Source organism: Neoarius graeffei, chromosome 4, assembly GCF_027579695.1.
Source record: "Neoarius graeffei isolate fNeoGra1 chromosome 4, fNeoGra1.pri, whole genome shotgun sequence".
Taxonomy (NCBI): Eukaryota; Metazoa; Chordata; class Actinopteri; order Siluriformes; family Ariidae; genus Neoarius; species Neoarius graeffei.
In genome coordinates this window covers 58,642,798-58,657,461 of record NC_083572.1, presented here as the reverse complement: position 1 = coordinate 58,657,461, position 14,664 = coordinate 58,642,798, and the positions used below count along the sequence as shown (strand labels likewise).

At 41.2% G+C, this 14,664-nt stretch overlaps 2 protein-coding genes across 2 annotated transcripts in view; one reads left to right on the top strand and one right to left on the bottom strand.

Annotated features, from left to right (window-relative positions):
* Positions 1-1,469: 1,469 nt before the first annotated feature.
* On the top strand, positions 1,470-5,326 carry LOC132885098 (uncharacterized). Its single transcript, XM_060919411.1, has 8 exons — positions 1,470-1,944; positions 2,042-2,119; positions 2,285-2,390; positions 2,564-2,626; positions 3,351-3,430; positions 3,524-3,654; positions 3,751-3,817; positions 4,045-5,326. Exons 3-8 carry the CDS (start codon positions 2,317-2,319, stop codon positions 4,098-4,100), a joined length of 471 nt encoding a protein of 156 aa, XP_060775394.1. The 5' UTR covers positions 1,470-1,944; positions 2,042-2,119; positions 2,285-2,316; the 3' UTR covers positions 4,101-5,326.
* A 978-nt stretch (positions 5,327-6,304) lies between these two features.
* Positions 6,305-14,664, bottom strand: part of h6pd (hexose-6-phosphate dehydrogenase (glucose 1-dehydrogenase)) — a 33,958-nt gene continuing 25,598 nt past the window's right edge. The window contains exons 2-5 of the mRNA XM_060919407.1: positions 11,062-11,720; positions 10,847-10,964; positions 10,389-10,658; positions 6,305-10,296 (exon numbers count right to left, since the gene is read on the bottom strand). Coding sequence (XP_060775390.1) covers positions 8,960-10,296; positions 10,389-10,658; positions 10,847-10,964; positions 11,062-11,720 — 2,384 coding nt within the window. The 3' untranslated portion in view covers positions 6,305-8,959. The remainder of the gene's footprint in view (positions 10,297-10,388; positions 10,659-10,846; positions 10,965-11,061; positions 11,721-14,664) is intronic.

The following is a 14,664-nucleotide window of genomic DNA, read 5'->3' as shown; positions in this document are numbered from 1 at the left end:
ACATTTTGTCTACTAAATTACTAGCTTTGTTTAGTTAGTGTGAAACAAAATAAACTACTTTAAATATCTTTAAATATTTAGCATAACCTAGTGTTGCCACCTGTCCCGGTTTTTCCTGCTTGTCCCGGATTTTCATGGTCTGTCCCGGAAAAAAAAATAAAAATCTGGGACACTGAATGTCCCGGTTTTTTGTACATGATGGGCAAAATGTGTATTTCAACTTGCGAGCCAGCTGAGAACCAGTTTGCTTTTCCGTAGCTCGCCGTGCTAAGCGGAGGCACGTCATTACGTCGCTGAATACGTCATTACGTCGCTGTATACGTCACTTACGTCGCTGTATACGTCAGTTACGGCGCTACGTTTACATAAACCTTGGCGCGAATATCAAAGCAAAAACAACACGGAAGAAGCAGCAGCAGCAACAACAATAATAATAATAATGGATGACTTCGCGTTTGGGCGGCACGGTGGTATAGTGGTTAGCGCTGTCGCCTCACAGCAAGAAGGTCCTGGGTTCGAGCCCCGGGGCCGGCGAGGGCCTTTCTGTGTGGAGTTTGCATGTTCTCCCCGTGTCCGCGTGGGTTTCCTCCGGGTGCTCCGGTTTCCCTCACAATCCAAAGACATGCAGGTTAGGTTAACTGGTGACTCTAAATTGACCGTAGGTGTGAGTGTGAATGGTTGTCTGTGTCTATGTGTCAGCCCTGTGATGACCTGGCGACTTGTCCAGGGTGTACCCCGCCTTTCGCCCGTAGTCAGCTGGGATAGGCTCCAGCTTGCCTGCGACCCTGTAGAAGGATAAAGCAGCTAGAGATAATGAGATGAGATGAGACTTCGCGTTTGTACAGCTTCTCGCCGCTTAAAAATGGCGATCTTTCGCGGTCTTGTTATTGTTGTTGGTCTTAACAACTCCGCCCCCTGCTGACGTAAGCGGTTCTTTCCTCTGGCCCAGCAGAGAGTTGGTGCTAGCCTGGAACCGGTTTTTCTGGCCCCAGAGCCAGTTCTTTGTCAGTGGAAACAGAAAACCCGGTTCCAAACTAAGCACCGGCCCCGAACCAGCCCTGGAACTGCTTTGGTGGAAAAGGGGCAATGGAGGATGCTTGGACTGATAAAAGAAACAGACTCTCTGTTGCAATGGTGAAGGCTGAGCTTCAAGTCAGGCTAAACTTTCATTTGTCCTCAAGACATTCATTGAAAATCAGCCAGGACTCATAGCAGCAGCAAAGAAAAACACCAAATATAAATGGAAGATTAGGTAAGGTTTTGGTGAATTAAATGAAATCCAAACAGTCTTATCTGCCTACTCCTGTATGTGCCCAGTTATATCAGTTACATGTCCTCCTATGTATTTGTTTAGCCAAGAGCAGCAAGCAGCAGAGGCACAGGCAAGCACAAGCAAAGCACACACCACACTCTAAGCAATCAGGTAAGCTGTTTGACACTACACCTTACATTGTTACATTCAGGTATTCTTAGATACAATGAAAAATTAGATTATTTATTTTTATTCCACATAAGCAAATAAACAGAACTTAATTATGTATTCCCCTTTTACCTGTGCCCCCAGGTGTCCACAACCAAAAACTGTTGGAAATAAACCAAAATAATGAAGACCTGCTATATTATGTAAAGCAATTAACTAAACAAATAACTAGCAAAAGCGTCATTTTTACTAATTAGAGCAATACAATTTCAGCGTAGAAGAGCGATTTTTGTCTTGGGTTAGATGTGCGAAGGGCGCCGTTGCTTACAAGCGAAAAGGTCGATTGGATGGTCGAAATGTCCAGGATTTTTGTCAGACACAGGTGGCAACCCTATTGGTAAATAATATATGGAAATGGCCTATCATATTTGAAATGTATCGTTTTTCTAAGCCTTTTTTTTTTGTCCTTTTATCAGTATATAAATCTAACTTGCTTTGGCTAAAAATTTTGATGATATAGACAGGTAAAATAGCTTTTAATTTAATTAATTAATTTTTTTTACATTTCAAAAGTGATTTATAATTGACTAAATTGTGTTTTTGTGCTTGGTCCATCCACAGGATGGTGCTATATGCAAAGTTCATGTGAAATGGCCTTTACTCTACAACTAAGCCCACAAGAAGACCAGCAGCATTCTGGTGAGTTCAGTTCCTCTTTCTTTAACTTTATCATATTAGAATTAGTTTGCTTCTTTAACAGGGTACTGAATTTCATCCGCTGTCTGTCCACACTTTTTCTTTTCAAGTATGTTTCTCTTATGCAAAATCAGCTGGTAACCTTCTGCGTGTTTTGCATCTCCACAGCCTGTCTGAGTGACTCTGTGCCTTAGAAAGAAATGTTTCATCACTTCTTGGTTCATGCAGCTTTTCAGAGCAGCAGATGGCTTCCACGAGACCAGCGGATGAAATTGTAATCTGCTGATATGAAACTGACTTTGGGAAGATTTTGCAATGCTTGATTTGTTTTAAAACACATTCAGAACAGATAAGAACTGACGTATGTTGCTGAATGAATTACAGCTTGTTTATGTAGGGTCTTAGTCATGACGTTATGAAATTCTGTGCTTGCCTTTTTTCCCCCAGCCAAATAGTTCTTTTTATTTTTGTGGTGCTTTTACTGACACCCCAGGTTTACATACTAACAAGGCAAGTTGTAATTGTGTGTGTGTCTGTGTATATATATATATATATATATATATATATATATATATATATATATATATATATATATATATATATATATAAAACAGTTAATCCATGAAATCGAGTCGTACATGAGGTGATAGCTGATGAGGTGCATAGGACAGAGTAGGCTACAAGCCAGGTATGACGAGATTGAATGGAATAACTTTTATTTTATCCACATTCACTGGATTTTGAAAAACGGAGCATTTTTTATTGTTTTGCAAATTCGATAAATAGAAACTTTATACAAAATGTCTGACAAAATCATTTCCGCTTAGAATGTAAACAAACTGACGAAATGACAGGAGCAATTTGTGAAAAATGCTGTAATAATAATTCTTGAAAAATTAAAAAAAGATACATTCTTACCATCAAATACTTTCATTCCATATTTTGATGCTTTTTTTTGTATTTTTGGGGGGTTTTGTTTACAAGTAGAGTTTTTATTTCGTCCTCGGTTGGTTCAGCAACACACTCTGCCATTTTGTTTTTCTCTATTCACGGTATATGAGCTGATAGTCTGGTTGTAGAGCAGCCAATCAGAGCGTGCGTTTGTTCATATCCAGTGAATGTGGATAGAAAATAAATAAATATATAATTTAATTAGTGTGTGTGTTTAAATATATAAATCTAAGACCAGCATTTCTATCAATTCATTCTTTAGTGAATGTAAATATCTTTCCAGGCCAAAGTCTTCCCGCTACTGTGAAAAGCCACTCTTGAACAACCTCATAGCTCTCATTGTGTTTTCAGTCATGGCTACAGGTAGTCATTCACTCTGGTACTAATTATTCCACATATTCATCAAGTGACTATTTTACAAAGTAACACCTGTATCAACATTTCTGTTTGCTGAAGGTTTAGCAGTGACCCTTACTCTCACTGACCCTGTGCCAAAGAGTATTAGGGCAGTTTATCACACATTTGGAGTGCTTTCATTCACCCACGGACTCTGTACCATCATTTTGACCTTCAGTGCTCCACAGTGTGTGAGTGTATTTACTTCTAGTAAATGCCAGCTGTAGTTATCTTCAGGTCCTTCAGAGTTATAATGTTATAGTAATATAATATCTTTTTCCCCCCAGGAGAATACCACGCCAGAGCTCTATCTCTTTTCACTGGTACTTTCATGGGCTTGTATCATATCAACAGGTAAAAAACTGCAGTTTGTTCTCATTTAAATGAGGAAATACAGTATGGAAATACAGAACTAAATCGCTGAACTGCATTTCATTATGCTGGCTATCTTAGCACAAATAACATCCTTTGTAAAATGTTATATGATAAGCCAGAAGAAGACATTTCAGAAAGTCTGAAGAAATGAATTTACAATCATAAATGTTAAACCAACCAAAAAATATCTATACATCTCTACACAGTATTCTTCGTGATAAGAGGCTGTCTTTGGATGTTCTACAGAAAGTGTTCAAACTGAGTCAGAGAAACGTGAGCCACTGTCCAGGTCACTGCCTCATACAGCTCCATGTATTATTCAGAACCTCCTGTTGAGTTGGAGATGGGTTTTCAGCTGAGCTTGGTTAACTTCTGTGACAAAGCATATTGCTTTACAGTGCTGGGCGTATAAACAATCTAAAAAGTTAAATGACTTTCATAGCAACACGAGCAAAGTAAATCCTCTGCAAATTATTCCACTGTACACTGGGTGTAACTTGAATATTTAATCAAGGTAATATATTTTGTACAATTATTAATAATTTTTTAAAATGTGCAAAGTTCAATCGCTTACAATTAATACTGAAATTTTGCTGCAGTTGAAAATGTATTCAAATGTAATAATTTCTGCCGAATTATCCCTTAACATTAAGATAAATTAATATGAAATTTGACATATAATGATCTTTACTGATGATCCCTAAACCCCCGGCTCTTAAAACTTCTGCTTTTTCTGCTCAGCACTGACATTTAATACACAAAAAAATGGTTCACTCAGTCACTCGAATGTAATAAAATTTTATTTCACTCTTTGACAAATCTTTTATATACTGAATGTGTAAACATTACTGAAAGGAATTCCACTCTATAATGCATTTTTATTAGTCAATTTATACATTGTGATTTCAGCTAAGATTTTACAGTACTTGGTACAATACCATTTAATTTGTTAGTCAACCAAAACACTTAACCCAGAACACATCATTTCAACTGCCATAAAAATGTAAACCAATATAAAAATCTTTTACATGCATTTTCCACAAAAAAAATGCTTTTCCAGACAATGTGCGATTTCATTCATGTATGTATGTATGTATGTATGTATGTATGTATGTATGTATGTAATTTTTTAATGAAATGGGGAGTTAACCTTTGAATAAACATCAATGGGTTTGTGCTAGGCTTCCAAGACTGTAACTTTTACAAAAGATAAGGCACTGTTTTTCTGAGGTATTTTTTGTAGTTGTGCACTGTGACAAATATTTTTGGCAAGTTGGAAAGCCACTTTCTGCTGGTACTACAGCTAAAAGACTACACACATTAATATATACAAATAACAACTTTCAAAAATTCATAAGCCAGTGCTTTACAAGCCAGTCTATTTCAGAAAGCTTTTCAGACACACATTCAAATAATCTTAGATAATTATAATTTCATTTTATGTGATGACTCCTAACATATTATGAGACCATTCATCCATGGGTATACCTTAAAAATCAGCCCTAACAGAGGCTACAGGCACACCTTGAAGACCAGCATGTCAAAATACTTGTTTCATAAGGCAATTATAGGCCAGTCTCTATAACCCACTGAACTGATCACAGCAGGTAAATGCTTTAAGATTAAAACTTCTTATTCATAAAAATGAAAATTCCCTTCTTTTTACAACTCCAAATGAGAAAAAGTTGGGACAAATAAGAAAAAAAAAAGAAAGCAGTGATTTCGAAATTTACTCTAACTTGTATTTCATTGCATACAGTATGAACCCAAGATATTTCATGTTTTGTCTAGTCAACTTCATTTCATTTGTTAATATACATCCATTCCTGTGTTTCAGACCTGCGACACACTCCAAAAAAAGTTGGGACAGGGGCAATTTAGAGCTAGTAATGAGGCAAAACAATTAAATAATGATGTGATTTGAAACAGGTGACTGTAATCATGACTTGGCACAAAATCAGTATCCAGGAAAGGCCTAGACTTTGAGGAGCAAAGATGAGCCAAGGGTCTCCAGTTTGTCAACAAATGCATGAGAAATTTTTTGAAATGTTTAAAAACAGTGTTCATAAAAGAAAGACAGGAAGAGATTTCGATATTTCACCCTCTACAGTGCAAAATATCATTAAACAATTCAAGGAATCTGGAAGAATTCTGGTACATAAAGGGCAAGGGCGCAAGCCTAAGCTGAACACCCGTGATCTCTGATCCCTCAGACGGCCCTGCATCAAGAACCATCATTCATCTATAGCTGATATAGCCACATGCACTCAGGATTACTTTGGCAAACCTTTATCAAGCACTACAATACAGACTTACATCCACAAATGCCAGTTAAAACTATACTGTGCCAAAAGGAAGCCTTATGTTAACTGTGTCCAGAAGCGCCATTGACTTCTCTGGGCTCAGAGGCATCTGGGATGGACCATCATACAGTGGAAATGTGTATTCTGGTCAAACTAATCAGTATTCTAGGTCTTTTTTTTTTTTTGTAAGAAATGGATGGTGTATGTTCCAGACCAAAAATAAAAAGGACCATCCAGACTGTTACCAGCAAGAAGTCCAAAAGCCAGGGTCTGTCACGGTATGGGGTTGTGTCAGTGCCCTTGGCAAAGGTAACTTACACTTCTGTGATAGCAGCATTAATGCAGAAAAGTACATTAAGATTTTGAAGCAACATATGCTGCCTTTAAGACTACTTCATTTTCAGGGATATTTCAACAAGACAATACAAAACATTCTGCACACATTATAAAGGCGTGGCTGTAGAAGGAGAGGGTGCCTGTTCACTCTGTCTCCAAGAAAGAATGTGTGGTGAATTTTGAAATGACAAATGCAACGAAGACCCTGTACTGTTGCACACCTTAAGACCTGTTTGCAGGAAAAATGGGACAAAATAACACCTGAAACACCTCATCACTTGGTGTCTCCAGTCCCTAAACATCTTTTAAGTGTTGTTAGAAGGAATGGCAACATTATAAAGTGGTAGACTCTCATCACTTCACTCTTGCAAGAATGGCCTCATATATACAGCCTGATGCCTTACTTCTGGTTGTGGTTCTTATTGCTTCGCGCCTGTTGAGGATAGCTCCATATGGACAGTCTAAAGATACACTCAGCCCATGTTTACATTAGACCGTATCAGTGGATCATCAGATTAACGTTTTTAAAACAATTAGTGTGCACACAGCAACACCAATACACGATTTGCGTGCACACAGCAACACCAATACACGGATACGCTCGGCTCCGCAGGCATCCTGCACTCCAAATCACTCCGCCCTGAACAGTGAGTGCCCTCTGGAGGGTGCGCACTCCGGCCCTGCGCAGCTCACAGAGCACGCGAGTGAAGTGCACAACCACTGATTCGGGACTGAGCCGCTGTGTGTGTGATCCCAGCACATATCACTTACCACTTGCAAGTGGAAGGATGGCAAGCCTAAAGACAATCATAAGTACACAATGGGCAGTATTTGCATCAGTATTTGCAGTATTTTCATACTTTTATACTCTTTAATGAAAGGTGATACAAGGCGGAAGTCCGCGCCGTTTTTCAGCAGTCGCGTCACATGACCAACGCCAGCGAATCAGGAAGGTGGATGTCACAGTGACGTTGTCCAATGACGACGCCAGCTAGAGCTCAGCACAGCGTATCCGCGTATTCTCAATGTTTACACAGCACCGGAGCTGACACGATCTAGATTGAATACGTGGACCCTGGCGGATTCCCGTTTCCCGGCGTTTCCAGGCGGTTTAATGTAAACGGACAGTGCATCCGCGAAGAAAACAAGACAGATACAGTCTAATGTAAACTTGGCCTTAGAAGATGGTTCTGGGCACTTACAGTTTTGCTATGATGACTTAGGACTACAACTGCCATGATAACTTTAGGACTGCAGTAGTTGTTATGAGCAGTTTTGCACTCAAGTGACCATCAATGAACAATTGATAACGTCAACAAAATAGACTTCATGTTAAAACTATAATTAATTTCCTGGTTCCACATTTGCACTTTTTAACCATATAGGATACATTTATAGAAGCAGGTTATTTATAATCATTCTATCTGTTATCACCCAAATGAGGATGGGTGCCCTTTTGAGTCTGGTGGCTCTCAAGGTTTCTTCATTATGTTGTCTCAGAAAGTTTTTCTTTGTCACCTCAGACTTGCTCATTAGGGATATATTTATTAGGGATAAAGCTATAGAACAGGATAAAGCGGCTAGAGATAATGAGATGAGAATGAATGAGATGAAGCTATTCGCTCATATATTGAAACTCTTTATTTTTCTGTAAAGTTGCATTGCGACAACGTCTATCGTTAAAAGCACTATACAAATGAACTGACTTGACTTAAATGCTTTACTGTCGCAACTTTTTTGAAACATGTTGCAAGAATCAAAACTGAAATGTGCTTATTAAAAGAAAAAAATTCATGAGGTAAAACATTAATGTGCTGTTATCTTGTTTTGAGTTCAATATAGGTCAACTATTATTTACAAATCATTATTTTCAGATTTAATTTCAATTTCAACAACTCTGTCCCAACTTTTTTTCTGATTTGGGGTTGTAAAATTAGCACAATAAACTAGTTCAACTCTCAAATTTATTTTTTAATATTAATATTCACAGTGTTCTAGTTTTCCCTTGCAACCCAAGTGAAAAGCAAGAAATAGAAAAAAAAGTAATGCAATGGAATAAAAACTATGTAATGCAGTCTATTATCCAAAGGCTGAAAAAGTGGACAAGTGTACAATAATAAAAGATGACCTCTCAGTTTTCTCTTTGCAATGGTGCATTCATTTGGAACTACTTCAAATTATCTACACAAACTTTTTTTCCCAATAAAAATCAAACATAGGATTTCTGGAAGTGACAACTATTACTGTCAACGTGCTTTAATCACATTTTCATTATTTCAAGGCAGTTCCACTTCCATGCTGATGATTCTACACAAAGTTTCGGTATTCATTATTATGGGTAGAATAAAAAATGTTTTATAATTAACAGTATTATTCAAATCACCAGAACACCCAGTGGGTCCCTGATATTATGGTAAACTGAGTATTGTAATTAACACTATATAGTTATACTACACTCTGGTATTCCTGAGGTGACTGGCTTCTATCCTAAAAGTGCATCATAATCTATATACCATATTAGATGGCCATCTTTTAGCTGTACACTTGTGATTGGATATTTGGGAGTTTCACCTTTAATTCTACTCAGTTGAACAACAAGCTCATGTTTTCTCTTCCCCATGATAAGTACCCCTACCCTATGGGCTTTGTTGATGGCAGTGAATGTAAGACTCATCCGCTGGTGAGGTTTGATTGGACTTTCAGTCAGGGCCACCAATCTTTTTCCACTATTTTGATGATTGGTGTCTTGGAACAGTGAAGCAGTATGACCATCTTCACCTACACCAAGCAGTATATAATGGAAACGAGAGCCATTGACTAGCTGGTTTATTTGCTTCTCATAGAGGAGTGCACCCCCATCTTCTTCAACACACAACCGCTGGTTGAGCTGCACTGGCATGGGATGGATGTTGAAGTAAGGAATATGGACATTCTGGAGTAGCTGGTCGTGAATGGAATGGAAATTGGAATCTGCCTCAGTGGGTGGCACACACCGCTCATCTGCTAACCACACATGAGTGCTGTGCCACGGGAAGGTGTAGTGGTGCTGTGTAAGCTCTAGAAATAGGGCAATGGGACTGGAACCACCTGACAAGGCCAGATGGAATTGACCTTCAGCTTGAACTACCTCTTCAGCTACACTGTGCAGGTCAGAGGCTAAACGCTCCACTAGTTCTTTGGACCAGGCAGACACCATGTCAGCACTCCGGAACTTCCCTTGCATAACCTGGAAGTTCTCTTCATGACCTTGCTGAATCACATTTACCTCCTCATCACTAATGAAACCAACCATCCGCCCTTGCATCTGAAAGTTCAGGAGGTCACCATTAGTAGCACCACCCGGGTACAGCCGTGGAACGACGTTGATCAGGCTGTCCAATAGCGGAGTCCAGAAAGCCCATGATGCCATGAGGTTTTCAGCACTGACAAAGCTATCCTTATGTCCATAGAACACATTAGATATGAGCTGATAATAAGCCTCTGTAGGCATCTTTGGGGACTGGATGTGATAGTCAGAGAGTGGTAACCCAAGCACAGAAATGTCTTTATGCTCAGTAACCTCTTTCCAATCACTGTTTACCAGATCTGGCTGAAACAAATTTTTGCTCACAAGAATTGCTGAATACTGGAGAGTCCCATGGCCAAGATAGAATACAATCTGTTTGGGCTTGCAGTGGACACTGTTGTATTCCTGAATGCAAAATTTGTCATTTTTGAAAATAACTCGAGCATATCCGACACGTTCGTCAAGCATCTTACCCGATGACATAAATATGGGAATGCCATCATACTGAGGACCATCTCCAATGATGACCACACCTGCAAACATATTTCACCCAGGTAACAACTGTACTAATATTATTTTATAACAAAAAAAAAGGATCTGAAAACAGCCAAAGTTATATACTCACCAGCAAAAGTTGGGGTAAGGCTGAAATAATCCTTTGTTTTATTGAGTTCCATCCTGACTTCTGCATTATAGCTCTGATACTGACCTATAACCACATTGCTCCTATCAAGGTATTCAAGGCCACTGAAGACTCTGAGCTTGTTCTGTAGGACCTCTTCACTGTTGGAGAGGTTAGCAGGTATGTTCATCATCAAAAGGGTCATAATTTCTGTAAGGTGGTTCTGTAGCACGTCTCTGATGACCCCGTATTGGTCATAAAACTGAATCCGGCCTGTATATGTCAGCGCAAAAAAAAAAAAAGTACATTGGCCATATGGCTTATGCACCTTTATCTAGGTTTTAAAACAGTACAGCAGTATAACAATCACAGTGTAAACTTAGCAGTTTAGCAGTTTTACTGTGTATTGCAGTCATTTGTTTGCACTACTAAGTAGTCTGTTTGTATGACACAGTCATTACCTTTGCAATCCAAAGTTTCCTTCAACACAATCTCTATTCTCTCAATGTAGTGCTTGTTCCAAATCGGCTTCAGAATTTTATGATTTTTTTTCCTAAAGGGCAATATCTGAGAGACAACCTATAGAAAGAAAACATAAATTAATTAATAACAAATAAAACTTTATTTTGATTCAGGATCTCAAGAACTCAGAAACTCAGGATAGCTGTGCTTTCACCTGCTTCCCTAAATAGTGATCAATCCTGTACATCTCGTCCTCCTTCAGAAAACTGTACAGCTGTGTAGCTAGACGTTGGGCGCTGTTGAAACTGTGTCCGAATGGTTTCTCCAGAACAACCCTGAGCCATGCTCCAGCTGGGGGACGACAGGTGCTATTGATCTTTTCTGCGATTTCAGCATAAGCGAAGGCTGGAACAGACATGTAAAAGAGCCTTCCTGCTTCTATCAGGTCCTCCTGCTTCAGCTGGAGCTGGATCTGTTCACTGAGCTTCTCATAATCCTCCACGCTCTTAAGCTGTAGGTACTGGGACAGTCGCAAGAACTGCTCTTTGACCAGAGCACAACGCTCAGGCGTAAGTTCTGATGGGCAGTTCAGCTCCTTTAATATCTTGAATAACAGTGGAGTGCCCTTCTCAGCTGATGAGAGGCCACCTCCATAGAAGGAGAAAGTGTGGCCTTTGTCTACTTGTGTGGCGTAAAGATGGAAAAATCCTTGCCAAAGGTATTTTTTGGCCAGGTCACCGGTGCCACCTACAATAATCACAGACACGTGCCCAGGGCGCAGAGGATCCTTGCTGTCTTTGGTGTGGCCTCTTATCCAATATGTGGTCAGCAGCAGCAGACACCATTGTATCCTCCACATGGTTTCACCAAACCCTTTGCATAATAACAAAACAAAATTAATAAACAAATAAAAATTTAATTAACAAAATGCTACAAGACAAATTCCTGAATTCTCTGATGCATTTTGGAGAAGCATAGGAACTTATCCATTCTACTGGGCAGACTTGGAGCAGGCAAGATCACATTATAATAGTTAACAGCATTTTGATGATACACAAAATACAGTATATGGCTAAAAGTATGTGGACACCTGATTATCACACCAATACAGTGCCTTGGAAAAGTATTCATACCCCTTGAACTTTTTCACATTTTTCCACCTTACAACCACGAACTTAAAAGTTTTTTATTGAGATTTTATGTGATAGACCAACACAGAGTAGCACATAATTGTGAAGTGAAACGAAAATGATAAATGGTCTTCAAAATTTTAAACAAATAAAAATCTGAAAAATGTGGTGTGCATTAGTATTCAGCCCCCCTGCGTCAATACTTTGTAGAGCCACCTTTTGCTGCAATTACAGCTGCAAGTCTTTTGTGGTATGTCCCTACCAGCTTTGCACATCTAGACACTGAAATTTTTGCCCATTCTTCTTTGCAAAATAGCTCAAGCTCAGCCAGATTGGATGGACAGTGTCTGTGAACAGCAATTTTCAAGTCTTGCCACAGATGCTCAATGGGATTTAGGTCTGGACTTTGACTGGGCCATTCTAACACATGAATATTCTTTGATCTAAACCATTCCATTGCAGCTCTGGCTGTATGTTTAGGGTCACTGTCTTGCTGGAAGGTGACTCTCCTTCCCAGTCTCAAGTCTTTTGCAGCCTCCAACAGGTTTTCTTCCAGGATTGCCCTGTATTTAGCTCCATCCATCTTCCCATCAACTCTGACCAGCTTCCCTGTCCCTGCTGAAGAAAAGCATCCCCATAGCATGATGCTGCCACCACCATGTTTCACAGTGGGGATGATGTGTGCAGGGTGATGAGCAGTGTTAGTTTTCCGCCACACATAGCGCTTTGCATTTAGGCCAAAAAGTTCAACTTTGGTCTCATCTGACCAAAGCACCTTCTTCCACATGTTTGCTGTGTCCCCTACATGGCTTCTGGCAAACTGCAAATGGGACTTCTTATGCCTGTCTTTCAACAATGGCTTTCTTCTTGCCACTCTTCCAAAAAGGCCAGATTTGTGGAGTGTACGACTTATAGTTGTCCTGTGCACAGATTCTCCCACCTGAGCTGTGGATTTCTGCAGCTCCTCCAGAGTGATCATGGGCCTCTTGGCTGCTTCTCTGACCAGTGCTCTCCTTGCTCGCTCTGTCAGTTTAGGTGGACAGCCATGTCTTGGTAGGTTTGCAGTTGTGCCATACTTTTTCCATTTTTGAATGATGGATTGAACAGTGCTTCTTGAGATGTTCAGAGCTTGGGATATTTTTTTATAACTTAACCCTGCTTTAAACTTCTCCAGAACTTTATTCCTGACCTGTCTGGTGAGTTCTTTGGTCTTCATGATGCTGTTTGTTCTTCAGTGTTCTCTAACAAACCACTGAGGCCTTCACAGAACAAGTGTATTTATGCTGAAAGTAAATTACACACAGTAGGACTCTATTAACTAATTAGATGACTTCTGAAGGCAATTGATTGCACTGGATTGTATTTAGAGGTATCAGAGTACAGGGGGCTGAATACTAATGCACACCACATTTTTCAGATTGTTATTTGTTTAAAATTTTGAAGACCATTTATCATTTTCGTTTCACTTCACAATTATGTGCTACTCTGTGTTGGTCTATCACATAAAATCTCAATAAAAACTTTTAAGTTCGTGGTTGTAAGGTGGAAAAATGTGAAAAAGTTCAAAGGGTATGAATACTTTTTCAAGGCACTGTATGTGCTTGTTGAACATTCCATTCCAGATGGTCGTGGTGGACTTCCTCTCCCGTCAAGGGGGGGGGGGGAGTCGGCTGCGGGCCGGACGGCTGCCCGGCCTGAGTCGGGCGGTGGGGGTATGTGGCAGCGGGGGCGTGGTCTAGCATCGGTCTGTGACAGGAGGGCGGAGTCGGGGAAGTTAAGTGGCAGAATCACTACACCTGTTGTTAATTGATGTGTTTGTGTGTCTTCCCAGTGACCGCGCCCTTCTTAAGGAGAGAGAGTGAGAGCAGAGGGACCAGACGGCTGATGTGTGTGCGTGTGTCTGAGTGTGTGTGTGCAACTGAAAAGTGCAAATAAAAGAGAGTTTTGTTAAACCAGTTCTGTCCTGCCGTCCTTCTGTGCTCCACCCACCTACATGGACTGCTACTGTGGTGCTGAAACCCGGGACTCGAGCACAGAAGACAACAGCCCCATGGAGTCCTCCACCTTCGCCGACCTGATCCATGCCCTCGCCACGGCCCAACAGAGCCAGCACTAGGCGCTGCTCGCCCTCCGAAAGGAGCAAGAACAACGGTTCGAGGCCCTGGTGCTGGCGCAACAGGAAGATCGTCGGGCGTTCCGGCACCTCCTCGCGTCAGCGGGGTCCACCAACTCCACCGCCGCGGGCCCTTCCCCCCTCACCCTCACGAAGATGGGCCCGCAGGACGACCCTGAGGCATTTTTCACGCTCTTTGAGCAGGTAGCAGAGGCCTCGGAGTGGCCGGTGGAACAGCGCGCGGCGCGCCTCCTCCCCCTGCTAACGGGAGAGGCGCAGCTGGCCGCACTACAGCTCCCCGCCGACCGCCGGCTGGCCTACGCGGACCTTCGCCGGGCCGTCCTCCAGCGGGTGGGACGCACCCCGGAGCAACAACATCAGCGTTTCCGCGCTCTGCGCTTGGAGGAAGTCGGCCGGCCGTTCGCGTTTGGCCAGCAACTCCGGGACGCCTGCTGGCAGTGGTTGAGGGCCGACAGCTGCGACGCCGAGGGACTCATCGACCAGGTGGTACTGGAACAATTCGTCGCGCGTCTACCAGCGGGAACCGCAGAGTGGGTCCAGTGCCACCGCCCGG

Excerpts from the sequence above, each read along its gene's own strand:
- LOC132885098 (XM_060919411.1), top strand. The coding sequence starts at position 2,317 with ATGTTTCATCACTTCTTGGTTCATGCAGCTTTTCAGAGCAGCAGATGG. Across the intron at positions 2,391-2,563 it reads CGAGACCAGCGGATGAAATT|CCAAATAGTTCTTTTTATTT; the intron begins GTAATCTGCTGA and ends TTTTTCCCCCAG. Across the intron at positions 3,818-4,044 it reads GGCTTGTATCATATCAACAG|TATTCTTCGTGATAAGAGGC; the intron begins GTAAAAAACTGC and ends ATCTCTACACAG.